Source organism: Paroedura picta, chromosome 4 (genome assembly GCF_049243985.1).
Source record: "Paroedura picta isolate Pp20150507F chromosome 4, Ppicta_v3.0, whole genome shotgun sequence".
Lineage (NCBI taxonomy): Eukaryota > Metazoa > Chordata > Lepidosauria > Squamata > Gekkonidae > Paroedura > Paroedura picta.
The window spans coordinates 109,891,441-109,909,422 of NC_135372.1; the positions used below are offsets into that span (position 1 = coordinate 109,891,441).

A 17,982-nucleotide genomic window follows, 5' to 3' on the forward strand; every position below is an offset into this window, starting at 1 on the left:
TATAGCAAGCAAATCATTAACTTGTACTCTGTGCTGCTGTTGGCACAGGGTTTTTTTTTAAAAAACAACCTTCTTTCCCATACGGAAGTTCACAGAGAAAATCACTTGATATCAATTATAATATGTTCAGTTTTCAGTCAAAGGATATAGTCCAGTTTCAGGAAAGGTCATGCCCAACACTGAAAGCAACTGCACATATATAGCAGGAAAAGCATCAGGCCCCATCACAAAATAAGAACAGGATTCATGGGAGCCGCAATCCAGAGCCTCTAAAAACATGCTTTTAGTACAGTACCGTATTTGCCGGCATATAAGACGACTGGGCGTATAAGACGATCCCCCAACATTTCCACTCAAAATACAGTACTATGGGCCACTATATCCCACTGGCACCAGCTATGTCTATCCCAACTGAAGTGCACCTGGCATATAAGACGACCCCCCCACTTGGAGGCATGTTCTTCAGGGGGAAAAAGTAGTCTTTTTGTTTGTTTGTTATGTGCGAAGTCGTGTCCGACCCATCGCGACCCCATGGACAATGATCCTCCAGGCCTTCCTGTCCTCTACCATTCCCCGGAGTCCATTTAAGTTTGCAAAGTAGTCTTATACGCCAGCAAATACTGTAAATATATTGTTCTTAGGGAGTGACCACACACTATAACAGATCTCCCAGAATGCTTTCATTAACATTAAAAATGTTGGGCTGATCCTGCATTGAGCAGGGGGTTGGACTAGATGGCCTGTATGGCCCCTTCCAACTCTATGATTCTATGATTCTATGAAAACGCAACCTAGTGGCAAAGTGTCTTGATTACGGTTAAGCCCACGGGCACTGGAACAAGGGTTTTTTCGTCTCTTTGTTTTCATCTTGCACCATTCCCTCTCCAGAATTGTACTTATTTTAGAATCTGTATCCTGTCCTTCACACCTTAGTTTGCTGGCAGGGGCTCATGGAAATTGTAGTCCATGGACATCTGGACAACCACAGGTTGACTACCCCTGCCTTAGAAGATTCAAGGTGGTTGAGGATGCTGTTAGCAGCAGCAGCAGCAGCAGAGAGTAAGACAGGGAAGATCGTGCCATTGGGGGAAAGGGTTCCAAGTCAAGTGTGTAGGTGGAGTGTGTGTATGTGGGTGGGGGCTCCAACCCAAGGGCCAGACTAGACCCAGTGGCATCTAACTGTGGCCATTGCTGTCATTTAAACTCTAATGAGGAAGATTTAAATGCAGGGAGGAAATGCTGTTATCCCTCCCCCACACCTTTTCAAGGGATGAAAAGGTAACACACTCCTCAGTGGCTATTTTAGCACTTGAAAAAGTGCACTGGGGCGGCGAGGGGGGTGCACCTCATCCCAGCATATTGCAGGTACAACATTTTAAAAAGCACCTTGTTGGGCTTTAAAATGGGGATGGTTATCATGAAGTTTAGCCCTATAGTTTAAACATTTGTAAGTTTTTGGGGATTTGATAGATTTTGCAGTTTGTTTTTGTGTGTATTTTATGTAATTTATTTTATTTTATATTTTAAAGCCAAGGCCTCCAAAGCCGGATTTCTCCTTGGACCTCTGTGAAGGTCTGCAGCATGATGTGCCACACTTGTCAAATTTCCCACTAGTACACAAATATTAAAGGTACAAGAGTCTTGCCTTTCTTTCATACGGTCATCCTAGCTGTTCTGAAAGGATGTGGGATGAGATTCTGTTTCCTGTCCGCTTTCTAGATCTATATCCCTGAGCAAATGACTATTGAACTTTGTAACACCATAAATAGTCATCTTTTGCATTTCCTATCATTAAGGCACATCCAGTGCCTTGATATCTGTTTCTAAGATTACAGCTGTGGCCACCGAGCCATCATGATGTCTTCCATTTCATGAAAGTGTAAATCACTGATGTCACGGAGACAGTTGTTTTGGTTAAGGGAAAGGTTAGACATGAATGATTCATGCTTAATTGGGCTGCTGCTGAATACAGCTCCTGAAGTTCCGTGTCACTTGAACAAGTCATAGCCAATTAACCATGAAATTAAAGTTCTGGACGGGCCAGAACCACAATAAAATTATCATGGTAGAACCGGGCCAGGCTTCATATAGAAAGGAGTTGTGGAATAATCTGAAAGAAGGCAGAGGGGCACAGTCAGTAAATGTTTGCTCTGCAAGGGCCCAGCCAGAGAGGCTGTCACTATGTATTGGTGTCTTGCCTATTTTATTTACGAATACTCCTTTTCTTTTTAATTTATACATTTTAAATATTTCTATGCTGCATTTGCACAAAAGGGAGGGTTCCTAATGCAGCAAACATTTAAACACTAAAAAGCCTTTAAAATACCTAATATAGTTGCTACTTATATGATTTTTAAGACACATTCCAAAAGTAGGAATTGTCTATAAAAGGATCCAGCCTTTTGGGAGGACAAGATGGTGACAGATCTCACCATCTTTTAGACATTCCTACCTACCCACATATTTTAAGGTACATAGAATCATAGAATCATAGAGTTGGAAGGGATCTTCTGGGTCATCTAGTCCAACCCGCTGCACTATGCAGGACACTCACATCCCAATCGCTCATCCACTGTAACCTGCTACTCTCTTAAGCCTTCACAGAATCAGCCTCTCTGTCAGATGGCTATCCAGCCTCTGTTTAAAAATTTCCAAAGATGGAGAACCCACCACCTCCTGAGGAAGCCTGTTCCACTGAGAAACTGCTCTGTCAGGAACTTCTTCCGGATGTTTAGATGGAATTTCTTTTGAATTAATCTCATCCCATTGGTTCTGGTCGTCCCTATATTTAGATAGATAGCATTACGTAACAGGCTAAACAACCTATGCAACAATTCAGAATCATGCACTTAAGTAATCGTTTTGTGTGTCCCCTACAGAAGTGGGGAATGGTAGAGGACAGGAAGGCCTGGAGGATCATTGTCCATGGGGTCGCGATGGATCGGACACGACTTCGCACCTAAGAACAACAGCAGTGGTCCCCAACCTTTTTATCACCGGGGACCACTCGACGCCAGGGACCACTCACTGGGGACCACTCACCGCCTTTTACTGAGGCCCGGTGGGGGGGGGGGTAGTTTACTCCTCTACTCTCAACCACTGCCCTAACGCTCTCTGATCGCTATGGTAATTTTTAAACATCCCTTCAAAATAAGATACAGACACGCCACAACAATGAACATAAGGAACATTTTATTTTCATGGAAATTTTAACTCATGACAATGACAAATCAATGGGAACTCTGAGCTTGTTTCTCTGCAACGAGATAGTCCCATCTGGGAGTGATGGGAGACAATGACACCCGAAGTGTGTTGTAAAGGGCCGGGGGGGGGGGGAGAAACTGTCCTTCGGGGCCCACCTCCAATTAGTCGAAGGACCACATGTGGTCCGCAGCCCACAGGTTGGGGATCGCTACCCTACAGTATTGCAAGTGAGACTAATCAAATGTAGATTTAGTAAGCCATGGTGTAAAACAACACACTGGAATACTAGTGATCAGTGGAACTCACTAAAGCTGCGTGCGCACCACAGCTGGTGATAACGGTATTGAAAATGTCAATGTATTCCCTATGAGTAAAGTAGATTAACTATTTGAAAGCTTCACAAATAATCACAGTGACGCACAGGACCATGACACCAACACATGTATGGAGTACGGGATTAACGGACTGCCTTACAATATAAGTGATGCTAGGGAAAAAAGAGCACTGGGGAAAGCCTCACAGATAGCAACATGTTCTCATACAAAACAAAAATAGCACACCAGTCACACTCTGTCATGCCAGTCAGCTCCATGTTAATGCAGTCACTATAGAATTTGCAGAATGCTGGAAAGAATCTGACAATTCTGGGGGCATAGGTCAGTGGCTGAGCTTTGCTTTGCCAGCAGATGGTCCCAGGTCCAATCCTCGGCACCTCCAGTGAAGGATGATGTGAAATATTTGTGTGGGCAGAGTTTAAATATGCAAAGAGAGCCAGCACCAAACTGCTTAATAGAATATAATAGTTTTATTATGAAGAGAGGAGAGAAAGAGAGGAGAGAGAGTCCTATCTTTGTAAAGGAAGAGAGGAGAGAGAGTCCTATCTAACTGTATAATTATTGTTCTGCATTCATTCTATTCTTGAGGCAAGCAGGGAGGAAGCATGTTCAAAGGAGCAGGAAGTATCCTATTGAGCTGATCAGGATGCTGAAGGAGATTATTTGGAAAATATCAGGAAATTCCTAATCTAACTATGCTAAATACACATCTCCTCCAATGCCCCCTGTAGGATATTCTTTATATCCCTTTGAATCATGTACATTACAGTTCAAGATTCCTACAGTCTGAGACCTGGAGATCCACTGCCAGTATCTTTGTGTACACAGTATTGAAGAGAAGCAAGACATACTCTACAAAGTCCTTGTGTCTGCCACCAGGACTTGTGATCAGATGGGCACTGAATGTTTCTTGCTGGGAACCTAATTCCAAGATATGTGCAGGCCTGACTTCAACTGGTACTCCAATATGCAGAGAACTTGAAATGGCCCTGGGGAGCCACCATTTGCTAGAATGGGGGAAACCTAGGTATAGCCAGGACAATTACATTTTCTCAGTGAGCAAACAGTGGTTCTCTGGGACCACTTCATGTTAGGAAAATGGATTGATAGGAAGTCTTTCCTATGGGTATCATGGTCCTGATCCAAATCTGGGAAATAAATTCCAAGTGAGAAATTCCCCAAGCATGCCTGTCAAAAGTTCACATGTGAATCAAGCAAAGAGATGCTGGCTTGCTAACATACAATCAACAATCGTGTTCAACAATCCAAGCCACTAATTACTGGTAGAAGCATGGGCAAGGGAAAAAATATCACTCTTTGACTGTGATAACTGGATACATTTCTTATTAGCTGTGCTATCTCCTGATTGGTCCTTTCCCTCTTCCTTTGAGTATGCACTATGCTTGAACTCTCCAGCCAGGCAGAGAGTAACAGATGCTGGCAAATGCAATTAGTTTCCAATTTGCTTTTATTAATATAATAATGACAAGAATAAATGGGATCTTTACTGTTTTATTAGTCAGTAAAGAAACACATTTCCCTAGGGAAAATTGGCTCACTCTGTTATGAATCTTATCTGAGGCACACTTTATTTATGCATTCACTCTGCCTTTCTCCTCAATGGGAACCCAAAGCAGCTTATATCATTCCCTTCTTCTCCATTTTATCCTCACAACAACCCTGTGAGGGCTGGGAGTGTGTGACTGGCCCAAGGTCACCCAATGAACTTCCATAGCATGAGAGAGGGGATTCAAGGTGGATCTTCCAGTTACTAGTTTAACACTCTTGCCCCCTACACCACACCACGAAAAAAAGAACGGTTCGAAATGAGTATAACAGAAAAAAGAACCTATCCTAGGCTATAATAAACAATTTCACAATTAATGTAACTAAACGTGTCTAATCTCTTCTTTTAATAGAACAACCAAAACAGCCTCCAGATTAAAACCGTTTTCAAGTGAGTTTTCATCAGTGATTGTTTTTCAACTTAATGTGAGCCAAAGGCCACATATATATTATTTAAATCCTGCCAAGAAGAATTGATCCTATTGAAGGACTTCATTAGCAAACACCAATGAAGAACCAACTTTGGTTATGTAGATAATCCCCTTGATTTATCAAGTGCAACCATCTTTCATGTGCATTGCTAGAACTCTACTTCAATGGTTAATGTAGGAAAACAATCTTAGCAATACCCAGCAGGGCAAAACCCTGGTGTCCTAGGCAAAATCCTCCTCCTCACATACCTGCAAGGAAGCTGCCTGCATTGGTTTATTGTATCACCCCCTCCCCTAATCCCTGACACAGTGATGGGGAAGGGCCTGGCCACTGCTCAACTGCCTTGGTGTGGTGTTTCCCACTCCAACTGATTCTGTGGTACCTCTGAGAAAATTGGGAGCCCTGGGTGATGGCCTTAGTACACCTCATGGGAAGGCCAGTTCTGGATACCCAATAATTCAGTTTGATCTAATGGGAGATTCTACTGATGCCATTATTAAGGCTGTTATGCTGTGGTGCCATATAAGAAGACTCTTCCTGGTGCTCCATTGCACTGCATAACACATCTGACCAATATTTTCTGAATATGTATACTTGCTTACTTCCTGACAGTCCACAATTGCTTTTCGTGTTCAGGGTCTTCTCCATTTCTGGTGGATCCCATTTCAGAGTCAGAATGACCTGGAAACTTATGTAATATTGCAATAACAGCAGCAAAATCTTCATAGCATGTTTGCTTTAGAGTTAGTGTAAAGCTACTATAGAATGTCAAATTAATTAGCATAGCATTCAGACACTTAACCCTCTCCTTCTGCTATTATATAAAAGTGTCACAAAAGATCACAAAAGAAAGACATAATAGCAACCCATGGTCCAAAGAACAGCCTGTCCTGAAATCAAATATAACCCACAAGGAAGCTCACTTATGCACACATGGATGTGCATGCATATCCACGTGTGTGCACGCGCGCACACACACACACATACTCACTGCAACAATATCTCTCAGGCCAGTGTGGTGAATGGCAATCAAATGGAAAGGAGGAGATGCTTGGTTTGCTACCACTGGAGGGAGAACTAAATGTGACATTTTCTGTGCCCATTTCGCAGCTTTTGCTGATACTTTTGAAAATCATGGCCTGCGTGACGTAGTGAAGGTTTTAAAACAGGCCTTCCTTCCCTGTCATACACCCAAGCTGATAATCAATCTTTTCAGGTGTATGAGGAAGCTTCCTTAAAATCATTAGTTCATTACCATTATTGGCATTCCATAGCATTATGGAAGGACTAGCACGAAAGCCCATGGCAAGCAGGAATGCAATGGGCGCTAGGACCCAGTGGACACCAGGAGGTGCAGGTCTCTCTCTGTGTCTCTCCCTCTCCCTCTCCCTCTCCCTCTTGCTGCCTGTCTCAGTGTGCCTAGCAGCAGGAGGCATAGCAGGTAATCAGGGGTGGTTTGTAGGAGCGAAGGTGGGCTGAAGTGCAGTTTGGGGCAGCTCTCTCTGTCTCTCTCTCTCTCCCTCCATTGCAGCAGGGGTGGCTGTCTCTGTGTCTCTGTCAGCAGCTTGGGGCAGCTCTCTCTGTGACTCTTTCTGCCTCCCACACAGCAGGAGTGATAGGAGGGAATGAGGGCTTGTTTTCGGTCTGGCAGGGCTCTGTGTGTGTCTCTCTGTCTCTGGCGTGTCTGAGAGGAACATGGCTAGCGTTCAGGGAGGGAGGGCAGGAGCTGTGGGGAAGGGCCAATCAGGGTTGCAGGCTGCACCCTGATTAGCCCTATTCCAACTTGGACAGCTGGACACGTTCCACCCCCTAGGCTGTTTCACAAATTTATAGAGGAACCATGGATGGATGGATGGATAAGGATGGCCCACTTGCGTCAGGGCAGTTTACATTTGAACTTCTGATCCAATACAGGAAACATCATTTGTAATCCCAAACAAAAGAAAATAATCATAATTGTAAACATATAACATTACTAATGGCATAACACTGAATTGTAGAACATTTAACATTTTTAATGATTAACACTGCATCATGGATCGGTTCTTCAACTGCAGGGTGCAGTTTGTGGAGGCAGTGGCTGCTAGGAGCTCTAGTTGGTTCATTGGCCTTGACCAAAGGCTTGGTGGAAGAGCTCCAGTTTGCAGGCCCTTTGGAATGGTTTTAGTTCCGGAAGGGCCTTGATTTCTTCTGAGAGTTCATTCCACCAAGTGGGGGACAGAATGGAGTAAGCCCTGGCCCTGGGCAAGGCCAGATGAGCTTCCCTGGGGCCAGGGATCACCAGCTTGTTGATATTTATAGAGTGTACTGCTCTCTTGGGTGTATAGACAGAGAGGTACTCAGGTACTCAGGCCCAGACTGTATATGGCATTGAAGGTGGTTACCAGAACCTTAAGTCTGATCTGGTATTCAACTGGTAGCTAGTGTAGCTGTTGGAGCACGGTCCGGTTGTGGGCCTTCCAAGGTGTTGCCTTGAGAACCCTGGCTTCTGCATTCTGCACCAGTTGTAGTTTCTGGATCAGGGATAAAGGTAGGCCGATGTAGAGCAAGTTGTAGAAATCCAGCCTAGAGGTGACCATTGCCTGGATCACTGTGGCTAGGGGTTCTGGAGCCAGGTAAGGCACTAGTAGCTTGGCTTGGCATAGGTGGAAGAACGCTAGCTTTTCTACTCTGGTGACCTGCTCCTCCATTACAACATATAAGTGAGAAAAGGTCACAACAACTGAAGATATATGAACGACAAGCCAATAACAGTAAAATATGCTTTAAAAGTTTAGTTCTAACTTTTAGATTTTAGACCAATTTTTTTGCAGTCATGGACATTAAACAGGGGAATAATCAATAACTATCAAAATTCACTTTCCTTATTTACAAATCCTTTAAAGGGAGAAGAAGCTCTTTATGAGGAACCTCATTAAGCTGGCAATCTAGGATAATGTGTTGGGTTGAATCTGGTTACAGAATATGAACATAACCTCTCCTGAAATGGGACCTCCTGATATCTCCTGGCTAGCACCTTAGAGGGGACAACATTCATCCTAGCCATCACAAAGGCTGGCAATGGTTGTCAAGATTACAGAAATAGTAGGCCATCCTTCCATGATGAATTTGTAAGCCAAGGTTGGTAGGAGAGCATATATGAGGCTTAACAGGAAATTGAAACTCTAATAATCTCTGTTTTAGAGCACGAAATATGACTGATACATTTGGAAGCAGGAAAAAAATCTACTGAAAATCCAATCTGGGCAATTTTAGATTCGATAACAGAGAACCAGTTAACACCATGAGAATCATTTTTAAATGAGAGATTAAACATCTTGGCCCAGATCTAAAATGCATTTTAGCCAATATTTAAAAGTTATGACCCAGGTCTTAGTTTCCAAAAGTTGTTGGCCCAGTTCAGCACAAGTTGTGAAATAAGGCACACATTTTGGGCCACCCAGGAGTTGTCAAAAGAAATTTGCCTGGACTTTTTCAGCATTATTGTTGAATATTTTTATTCAAATAGTTATGCCATATAATATTTGAGATAAGATTCTTACTGCAGGGTGTACAAATTGGTTGCCTTTAAGGAAATAAAATTGTTTAATTTGGGCAGCAGAGCATTTGGCCAAATGTATTGCCCAAATTTGATGGATTGACCAATTAAAATTATAATGATAAGTCATACCCAAATATTTAAAGTTTTAAACTTGGATATCTTTACTACCCACAAACCATTTCTTTGGTTTCCAGCTCATAAAGAACAGTAGCATTTTGGATTTTGAGTAATTTATGGTTAATGAGTCAATTTGACAATATTTATTAAAAAAAGGAATGCAAGAAATCAAAATGGCTGTCTGAGGAAGCTTTACAAATAGCTAAGGAGAGAAGGGAAGTGAAAGGCAAGGGAGAAAGAGAAAGATACACCCAATTGAATGCAGAATTCCAGAGAAAAGCTAGAAGAGATAAGAATGCCTTCTTAAATGAACAGTGCAAACAAATAGAAGAAAACAATAGAATGGGGAGGACCAGAGATCTTTCCAAGAAAATTGGAGATATAAAGAGAAAGTTTCATGCAAAGTTGAGTATGATAAGGGACCAAAATGGTAGGGACCTCACAGAAGCAGAAGAGATTAAACAACGGTGGCAAAATTATACAGAAGAACTATACAAGAGCGAGCTTAACATCCCTGATGACCACAATGGGGTAGTTACTGACCTGGAGCCAGACATCCTGGAATGTGAAGTCAAATGGGCCTTAGGAAGTCTGAGCAACAATAAAGCTAGTGGTGGTGACAGCATTCCAGTTGAACTATTCAAAATCTTAAAGGACGATGCAGTAAAAGTGCTACACTCAATATGCCAGCAAATTTGGAAAACTCAACAATGGCCACAGGATTGGAAAAGGTCAGTTTACATACCAATCCCAAAGAAGGGCAATGCCAAAGAATGTTCAAACTACCGCACCATTGCACTAATTTGTCATGCTAGCAAAGTTATGCTCAAAATCCTACAAGCTAGGCTCCAGCAATATGTGGACCGAGAACTTCCAGAAGTACAGGCAGGATTTTGAAGAGGGAGAGGAACTAGAGATCAAATTGCCAACATACGCTGGATCATGGAGAAAGCTAGGGAGTACCAGAAGAATGTCTACTTCTGCTTCATTGACTATGCTAAAGCCTTTGATTGTGTGGAGCACAACAAATTGTGGCAAGTTCTTAAAGAGATGGGAATACCAGAGCATCTTATTTGTCTCTTGAGAAATTTATATGCAGGTCAAGAAGCAACAGTAAGAACTGAACATGGAATCACTGACTGGTTCAAAATTGAGAAAGGAGTTCGGCAAGGCTGTATACTGTCGCCTTGCCTATTTAACTTGTATGCGGAGCACATCATGAGAAATGCGGGATTAGAGGAGTCACAAATTGGGATCAAGATTGCAGGGAGAAATATCAACAACCTCAGATATGCAGATGATACCACTCTAATGGCAGAAAGTGAAGAGGAACTAAAGAGCCTGTTGATGCGGGTGAAGGAGGAGAGTGCAAAAGTTGGCTTGAAACTCAACATCAAGAAAACAAAGATCATGGCATCTGGCCCTCTCAATTCCTGGCAAATAGATGGGGAAGAAATGGAGATAGTGACAGATTTTATTTTCCTGGGCTCCAATATCACTGCAGATGGGGACTGCAGCAAAGAAATTAAAAGATGCTTGCTCCTGGGGAGGAAAGCTATGGCAAATCTAGACACCATCCTAAAAAGCAGAGACGTCACCCTGCCAACAAAAGTGCGTTTAGTCAAGGCTATGGTCTTCCCAGTTGCAATGTATGGCTGCGAAAGTTGGACCATAAGGAAGGCCGAGCGTCAAAGAATTGAGGCTTTTGAACTCTGGTGCTGGAGAAGACTCTTGCGAGTCCCTTGGACTGCAAGGTGAACAAACCGGTCAGTCCTAGAGGAGATCAGTCCTGACTGCTCTTTAGAAGGCCAGATCCTGAAGATGAAACTCAAATACTTTGGCCACCTCATGAGAAGGAAGGACTCCCTGGAGAAGAGCCTAATGCTGGGAGCGATCGAGGGCAAAAGAAGAAGGGGACGACAGAGAATGAGGTGGCTGGATGGAGTCAGTGAAGCAGTAGGTGCAAACTTAAATGGACTCTGGGGAATGGTGGAGGACAGGAAGGCCTGGAGGATCATTGTCCATGGGTCGCGATGGGTCGGACACAACTTCGCACCTGACAACAACAAATTAAAAAAGATTTAAATATCCTCAAAGACCGACTCTTGTGTAAGAGAGAATGGTGGTATCATTGGTGTAAATTGACATGGGTGTACTTTCTACCTGACATGGGAAATGAAGAGTTAATCTTAAAGTAATTAGTTTTGTTGTGGTCCAGCTGCTGGGTGGATATGTTGTAGTTGTTATTGTAATCACATTTCCCTCCTGCTAAAGTATGAATCTTCAGTAGATAATATTGAAATAGAAGCAGCAATTAATGCAATTATATAAACAGGCAGATCAGCCAGGAATTAACTAGGAGAGTATAAAATGCACTCAGGGCTAGTGCTAACGTCATTGTTTCTGCAGCTCTTTGATTCAGACCCAGATTTCTGTGTGAGGGGAAAATCTGTCTGCCAAGAGTCTGGTTGGATCCCTATTTGGCATCGTTGCAAATCTAATAGGTATGTAACTGGTTCAGGGCTTGGGGGGGGGGGGGAGATTTGGACAAGAATGACCATATTGCTGTGAATCCTGAGATCTGTGCCATAAGCAGGATCAATCTGAATTTTTCTTAGGAAGCAAAGAGCTAGCATTTTTTCTAGCTCTTTTCAATTTGTCATTCATAGCAGGATCAACACGTGCTACTTTTTCCTACACAGTAACTTTTTGGACTATGAGTTCTTATGAATTATATTTGCTTTGGGATGTTCAGAGTACCTTTATTGGCATAAAACTTTGGGATGTTTTATTTATTATGATGATTAAAAAAAAATCTGACTTTTCATTCTTCTCAGGACTCAAAGCTCTCATTTGTCCCTCCACCACTTTGTAGTCACAACAACCACCTTGAGAGGTAGGTTATTTACTTATTTGACTTTTACACCACCCCTCCCTAGAATAGGCTTGGGGCGGAATACAATAGAAATCTCCTTATAAATATAGTTCTGGTAAGGTGTCACCAATATGCTGATGACGCCCTGCTATATCTATTATTGGATGGCCATCCACTGACATCCCAAATACCCTGACTAGTTGCCTGGAGATGGTGACAGACTCGCTCAAGTAGTTGGCTGAAGTTGAATCCAGCTAAGATGGAGGTGCTCTGGCTGGGTCAGCGTGCCCCAGGTGAGGTGCTACAACTCTTGGCTCTTGAAGGGGTTCAGCATAGTAGGTTGAAGAAGAAGAAGAAGAGTTGGTTCTTATATGCCGCTTTTCCCTACCCGAAAGAGGCTCAAAGCGGCTTACAGTCGCCTTCCCATTCCTCTCCCCACAACAGACACCCTGTGGGGTGGGTGAGGCTGAGAGAGCGCTGATATCACTGCCCGGTCAGAACAGTTTTATCAGTGCCGTGGCGAGCCCAAGGTCACCCAGCTAGCTGCATGTGGGGGAGTGCAGAATCGAACCTGACATGCCAGATTAGAATTCCGCACTCCTAACCACTACACCAAACTGGCTGAAGTTAAATAGAGCTAAGTTGGATGTCCTCGGGCTGGGTTGATGTGCCCCTGATGGATTGCTAAAAGTCCTGACTCTGAGCCTTGACGGAGTCTAATTAACAACTTTGGCCACCATCAATAGTCGGGGCGTGAGTCTGGATGCCTCCTTGTCTATGGGCGGTTTTGAGTGTGTGTGTTTCTTCAATCAGCCTAAAAAAGAGAGGAGCAGAAACGGTCTGTTTCTTATTTATTTAGATCGCCTCTCCAGAGCCCCACACATTTCAGCAAGCCTTGATAACTTGTGCATTATTGAAAGATCACATACACTTTTTTTCAGCCTGTCTGATCCCCAGGTGCACACTAACAGGATGAGGACAAAAAGTGATTCATAAAGGGTGAAAAAACCCAAAATACCCTAGTGCTAGTATTGAGATGCAGTTGAACAGGGAAATGGCCTGGAGAGGGCAGGGGAAGCACACAACTTTCCTTGGGACACTTTTAATGTACCTATTATAATTCTTGATTGGAAATGTATTGCTTCATCATGCCCCCCCAAAGCCTAGCTTAGACACAAATTGGGATTATGGTTGGAAGTAATGGCTAGTTTGAGAATAACATTAGGAAATGATGGTTAAAAAGTGACCTGTTTCTGTTAACTTCTGCATTTTTGGCTTCATAATGTCTTAGGATTTGGGAGACAATTTGGAAATGTCCATTTGTATAAAATGCTGGTAACAAAGAGATATGGGGAGGGACTCCAGCTCAGTAGAAGAACCTATCCTTTGCATGCAGAAGGTTCCAAAGTTCAATCCCCAGCATTTCCAGTTAAAAGGACTAGACAGTGGGTGATGTGAAAGAACTCTGCCTTAGACCCTGGAAGGCACTGTTCGCCTTGAGTAGTCAATGCTGACTTGGATTATTCTGATTTAGAATAAGGCAGCTACATGTATGTTATTACTATCTGTAACCTCTCCGCGGGTGCAGTATTAATAATTTGCTAAGGGCCCTTGCGGCAGGCCCTGTCTGAGATGGGGAGCGGCGCCCATTGGCCCCTCCCCCCCAGACTGACAAATGGATGGCCAAATCGGGCCTTTCAGTTGTCAGTCTGCCACCAAAGGGCCCCTTGGCCCCTCATTGATGAATTGGCAGCCATGAGGTGCCTGCCGACCCGCCCCCCCCACGTGGGCCAGCTTCCCCGCCGCCGCTATTATCCTGCAGACAAGCAAGGTAGGCAGTGGCCCAGGCGGCCCCCCAAGCTTCAGCCCGAAAAGGGACAGCCCAGCCGCGGCACAGCCGCAGCAGGGCTGTCCCTTTGCCACCCCAGAAGTTCCGGACCCAGCCAGGCCCATCGAGCTTCGGGACGGCAAATGGATAGCCCTGCCGTGGCGCAGCCACCCCAGAGGATCTGGCTCTGGCCTGGAGGCTGCCGGGCCTATCGAGCTTCAGGGTGGCAAAGGGACAGCTGTGCCGTGGCACAGCCATGGCTGGGCCTGTCCCTTTGCCGCCCCAGAGGCTCCGGACCTGGCCCAGAGACTGCTGGGCCCGTCGAGCTTCAAGGTGGCAAAGGGAAAGCCCTGCTGTGGCGCAGCCGCTGTGGGGCTGTCCCTTTGCCTCCCAAGAAGCTCCAGACCTGGCCGGTACCCTGGCGGGGGGGAGGGGCGCACAGACCAGGAGGCGAGCAGGGAGGGGCGCCCACCCCGTCCAACAGCCCCTTCACTCCCCCCCCTTTCCTACCACCCCTGCCCCGTCTCCTAACCTTCCCCCTTTCTCTCTCTCTGTCTCTCTCCACTGTCTCTATCTCTCTGCCGCGCTCCACTGCCGCTTCCCCCCAAACACCCACCCATCCACCCATCTCTACCTCGAACTCTTCCCCTGCTGCCCCCCAACATCACGTGTCCCCCTCACCCGCCAAGCAGCCCCTTCACCCCTCTCCTTCCCCTGTGCCCTGACCCCTTTCTCTGCTCCTTCCTTCCTTCCTTCCTTCCTTCCTTCCTTCCTTCCTTCCTTCCTTCCTTCCTTCCTTCCTTCCTTCCTTCCTTCCTTCCTTCCTCTGCCTCTTCTCGCCCTCTCACCTGCTCACTTTCTATCTTTCTTTCTTTTTTCCTTCCTTCCTTCCTACTATCCACCTGTCTACCCATCCCTTTATCTCCCCGCGCTCAGCCACAGGGGGGGGGCCCTGCCACACCCACCCACTGCCCGCTTGCACCTGCTGTATTGTTTCTACAGCGGGCTTAATTTCTAGTTTTATAATAGTTATGTTGGCTTTCAGTTACTTTTGGAGGGTCAATTTTTTGATGCTAGTTTTAGTATTTATTAAGCCTTTCAAATCTACAAGACCTCTACTCCTCCTGTTAAATTCCACTGTAGCCCTGTTTTCAAGTCACAGTGAAACCATGTATTATCTGTGTACAATGTATACATAGTTTGTGTTTATATGTGTGTTGAGTAAGTCTTATGTACATCTGAATGTATAATTTAAACCCCAGATTTATCCTGGTACTGGTCCCGTTTCATAAAAAGAGGACATATGCACGTACATGCAGGTTGCACATGCATTCACTGCAACATGTAAACAGGGTGTCAGCTCTGCTCATGGGAGAAAGGTCTCTTGAAGGTCCTCTCCTGCCAATAAGTGTGATCTGTTCTTGTCTATTGTACCTCCTGCCTAGTAGAACCACTTGACAGAGAAGGTTGGGAAAGCTCTCACCTTTCTGTCCTTCTGCAGACTATGCAAGAGCCAAAGTACATATTACAGCAGATATAGGTGCCAGCACAATCTTAGACGGGAAATGAGCCAAGCAGCCAAAAGCAGTCTTCTTTCCCCCCTGAACCTTTTAAAGTGCTGCTGGAACAGTCCCCCCCCCCCAACAGGTGTTTCAGCACTCTTGCACCATCTACATGGAATATGTGGTATTTCTAGAGACCAACTTATACTGCCTCGGTAAAGAACATATTGAACTTCACCTCTCCACCTTGATGAAAGCCTCCCAGGTGGGCCCAGCATGCTGTAATGCATATCTTGGCCCAATGCTAAAAATTTTGGGGAGGGCCTTTTTGTAATTAGTTTTGCTGTTTTAAAATCTGGTTTGATAAGAGGCTTTACTGATACTTATTAATTTAAAGATTATTACTGAATGGTTTAAAAAAACCTTTGTAATCTTCCTTAAGTCTTCTGTTAAGGAATGACTAGAAATGTAAACAGATACCACCACTCACTTTGCTTTGCCTTTAGACCTAGCATGTATCCGGCCCTTGTCATCGCTCGTCTTGTAGTGTTTGCCCTTACTGTGGGGCAGAGTGTGTCTCTCTGCGTCCCTGTTGAACATGTCATCCACGTGGAGAAAAGGGAATGCGCCTACTGTTTGGCTATCAACACCACCATCTGCGAAGGATTCTGCATGACATGGGTACCTGTCTCACAAGATGCTACCGAGTTTCTTCTCCCTACACTTGGTTAGCAATTGGATGAAAAGGGTTCCTTTTCTCTAATTAATGTACACAGCAGTGTCACAAAGGGCTGAGGGAGGACAAGCCCTGATAGGTAAGAGGTAGGATAAAAACAGGGGCGAGGGCAGAGCTTTGGGAGCACCAACAGAAAGGAGAGGTAGAATGTGGCACGGGGGGGGGGGGAGGAAGATGACCATTGAGGGCGTGGATGCCTAAAGTAGGAAGCTGTTTTGTTTGCCTTGTAGCAAAAGGTTTGCTTTGGACAGAGTAGTCCTAAGTGCTTCCAGGAGGGTGACTTGTGCCATCCTTCCTTCTGGGTACAACAAACAAGTTCTTAAGCAAGGAGGATTTTAGCTGGACCCAAGCACTGTGTATTGACTAGTCCCCTAGACTTTCGATCTCCAAACCATAGCCATGTGCTGTAAATTTAGGAACTTGGATCAGGGCTGAACTCAGCATCATGAATTTGGCATTATGACGGGCCCATACACTGCTTGGCTTAGTTTAGATATTTCTCACAGGACTAAATAGCCTTTTTGTTTCAGCTGCAAAAATACTGGCACCCCAGTAGTGAGGCTGGATGTGTGTGAATAGACTATTTGAGCACCACACAAGTTACCTAAGTGCATTTGGACAAAATTCCTCATAGAGATGGATTAACTGTTGGCATTCCTTTACAGGACAGCAATGGTAAGAAGCTGCTGCCCCGGAGTGCCCTGTCCCAGGAGGTATGCACATATAAGGACATGGTGTACAGGACAGTGCTGATGCCTGGCTGCCAGCACCACACTGCCTCCTACTATTCCTACCCTGTTGCAGTGAGCTGCAAGTGTGGGAAATGCAATACTGACTACAGTGACTGTGTGCAGGAGGCCAGCAGGGCTGGCTATTGTGCTAGACTCCAGAAACGCCATAGCCCATGAAGCTCCGGCTACCTGCAATATGCTCATGTACACAAATATCCCTCATGGCAAATCACTGGCAGCCAAGAATAAATAGAATGGGTAGCATATTCAACACTGACTCTATCAAATTATTATTTAGCAGAAAAATGAAACAAAACCAGCTGCTATTTATTTTGTCATTTGAACTAGAACTCTGAAATCGCAATGATTGCGGAATAAACCACTATTGCAGTATCCACAAGTGAACTTACAAGGATGAACTTTCAGAGTGTGTTTGTCTGAAAAGGCATAATAGAGTGAATGGAGACTCTTAGTGGTTGTGTACTCATTCCCCTCCTTGAGAAAAAGTGAAAGGAAGCTTTGTTTCTTTCGCAGGATCAGAAGACCAGACACTTTGACTTTATTGGACACGTCTACAACCACAGAGAGAACAAACTATTGGCTTTTAGGATGCAAGTGAAGGGATAACATTATATTCTTGTCAATAGGCATATATTTTCCCATGAGACATTGTTGATTATACTTTTACTTCTGGAGAAGGCCCGTGGCTCCTTGAATTACAGTCTTTTATGGAGTAATTTTTTTTACAATTTGCAGTGAGTGAGGAAGCAAGTTGACCAGAATGTAGCAGACATACTTTCACAGAAACACAAATTTATACTGTCCATGCCTGCTTACAAAGCCTTACCTGCTCAGTTTAGGCAGTCTAGTGTCTTAAAGCCTCAGCATTGTTGCCCATGGACTACCGAACGCAAGTACCTCATGGCAGCCATATTTCACAGGTTCTTGGAATAGCATAGGTCCACAAAAAGTAACTGTTTTCATCATGCAGTGGGCAGTGAAAGCATACTTAAAAAGTGCATTCTTTCTTATCAATGATGTTATGTTCACTTGGCTCTCGGCAGGGGAAAATAGCACAGAACAGCCTATTAATCTAGATAAGCCATTTGAGTCCT

General features: G+C 44.5%; 1 protein-coding gene across 1 annotated transcript; it reads left to right on the top strand.

Annotated features, from left to right (window-relative positions):
* Window positions 1–6,943: 6,943 nt before the first annotated feature.
* On the top strand, window positions 6,944–17,135 carry TSHB (thyroid stimulating hormone subunit beta). Its single transcript, XM_077335005.1, has 5 exons — window positions 6,944–6,978; window positions 11,605–11,699; window positions 12,033–12,091; window positions 15,907–16,081; window positions 16,802–17,135. Exons 4-5 carry the CDS (start codon window positions 15,914–15,916, stop codon window positions 17,042–17,044), a joined length of 411 nt encoding a protein of 136 aa, XP_077191120.1. The 5' UTR covers window positions 6,944–6,978; window positions 11,605–11,699; window positions 12,033–12,091; window positions 15,907–15,913; the 3' UTR covers window positions 17,045–17,135.
* The last annotated feature ends 847 nt before the right edge of the window (window positions 17,136–17,982 follow it).

Coding starts and splice junctions, on each gene's coding strand:
- TSHB (XM_077335005.1), top strand. CDS start 15,914: ATGTATCCGGCCCTTGTCATCGCTCGTCTTGTAGTGTTTGCCCTTACT. Junction 16,082..16,801: donor AAGGATTCTGCATGACATGG/GTACCTGTCTCA, acceptor ATTCCTTTACAG/GACAGCAATGGTAAGAAGCT.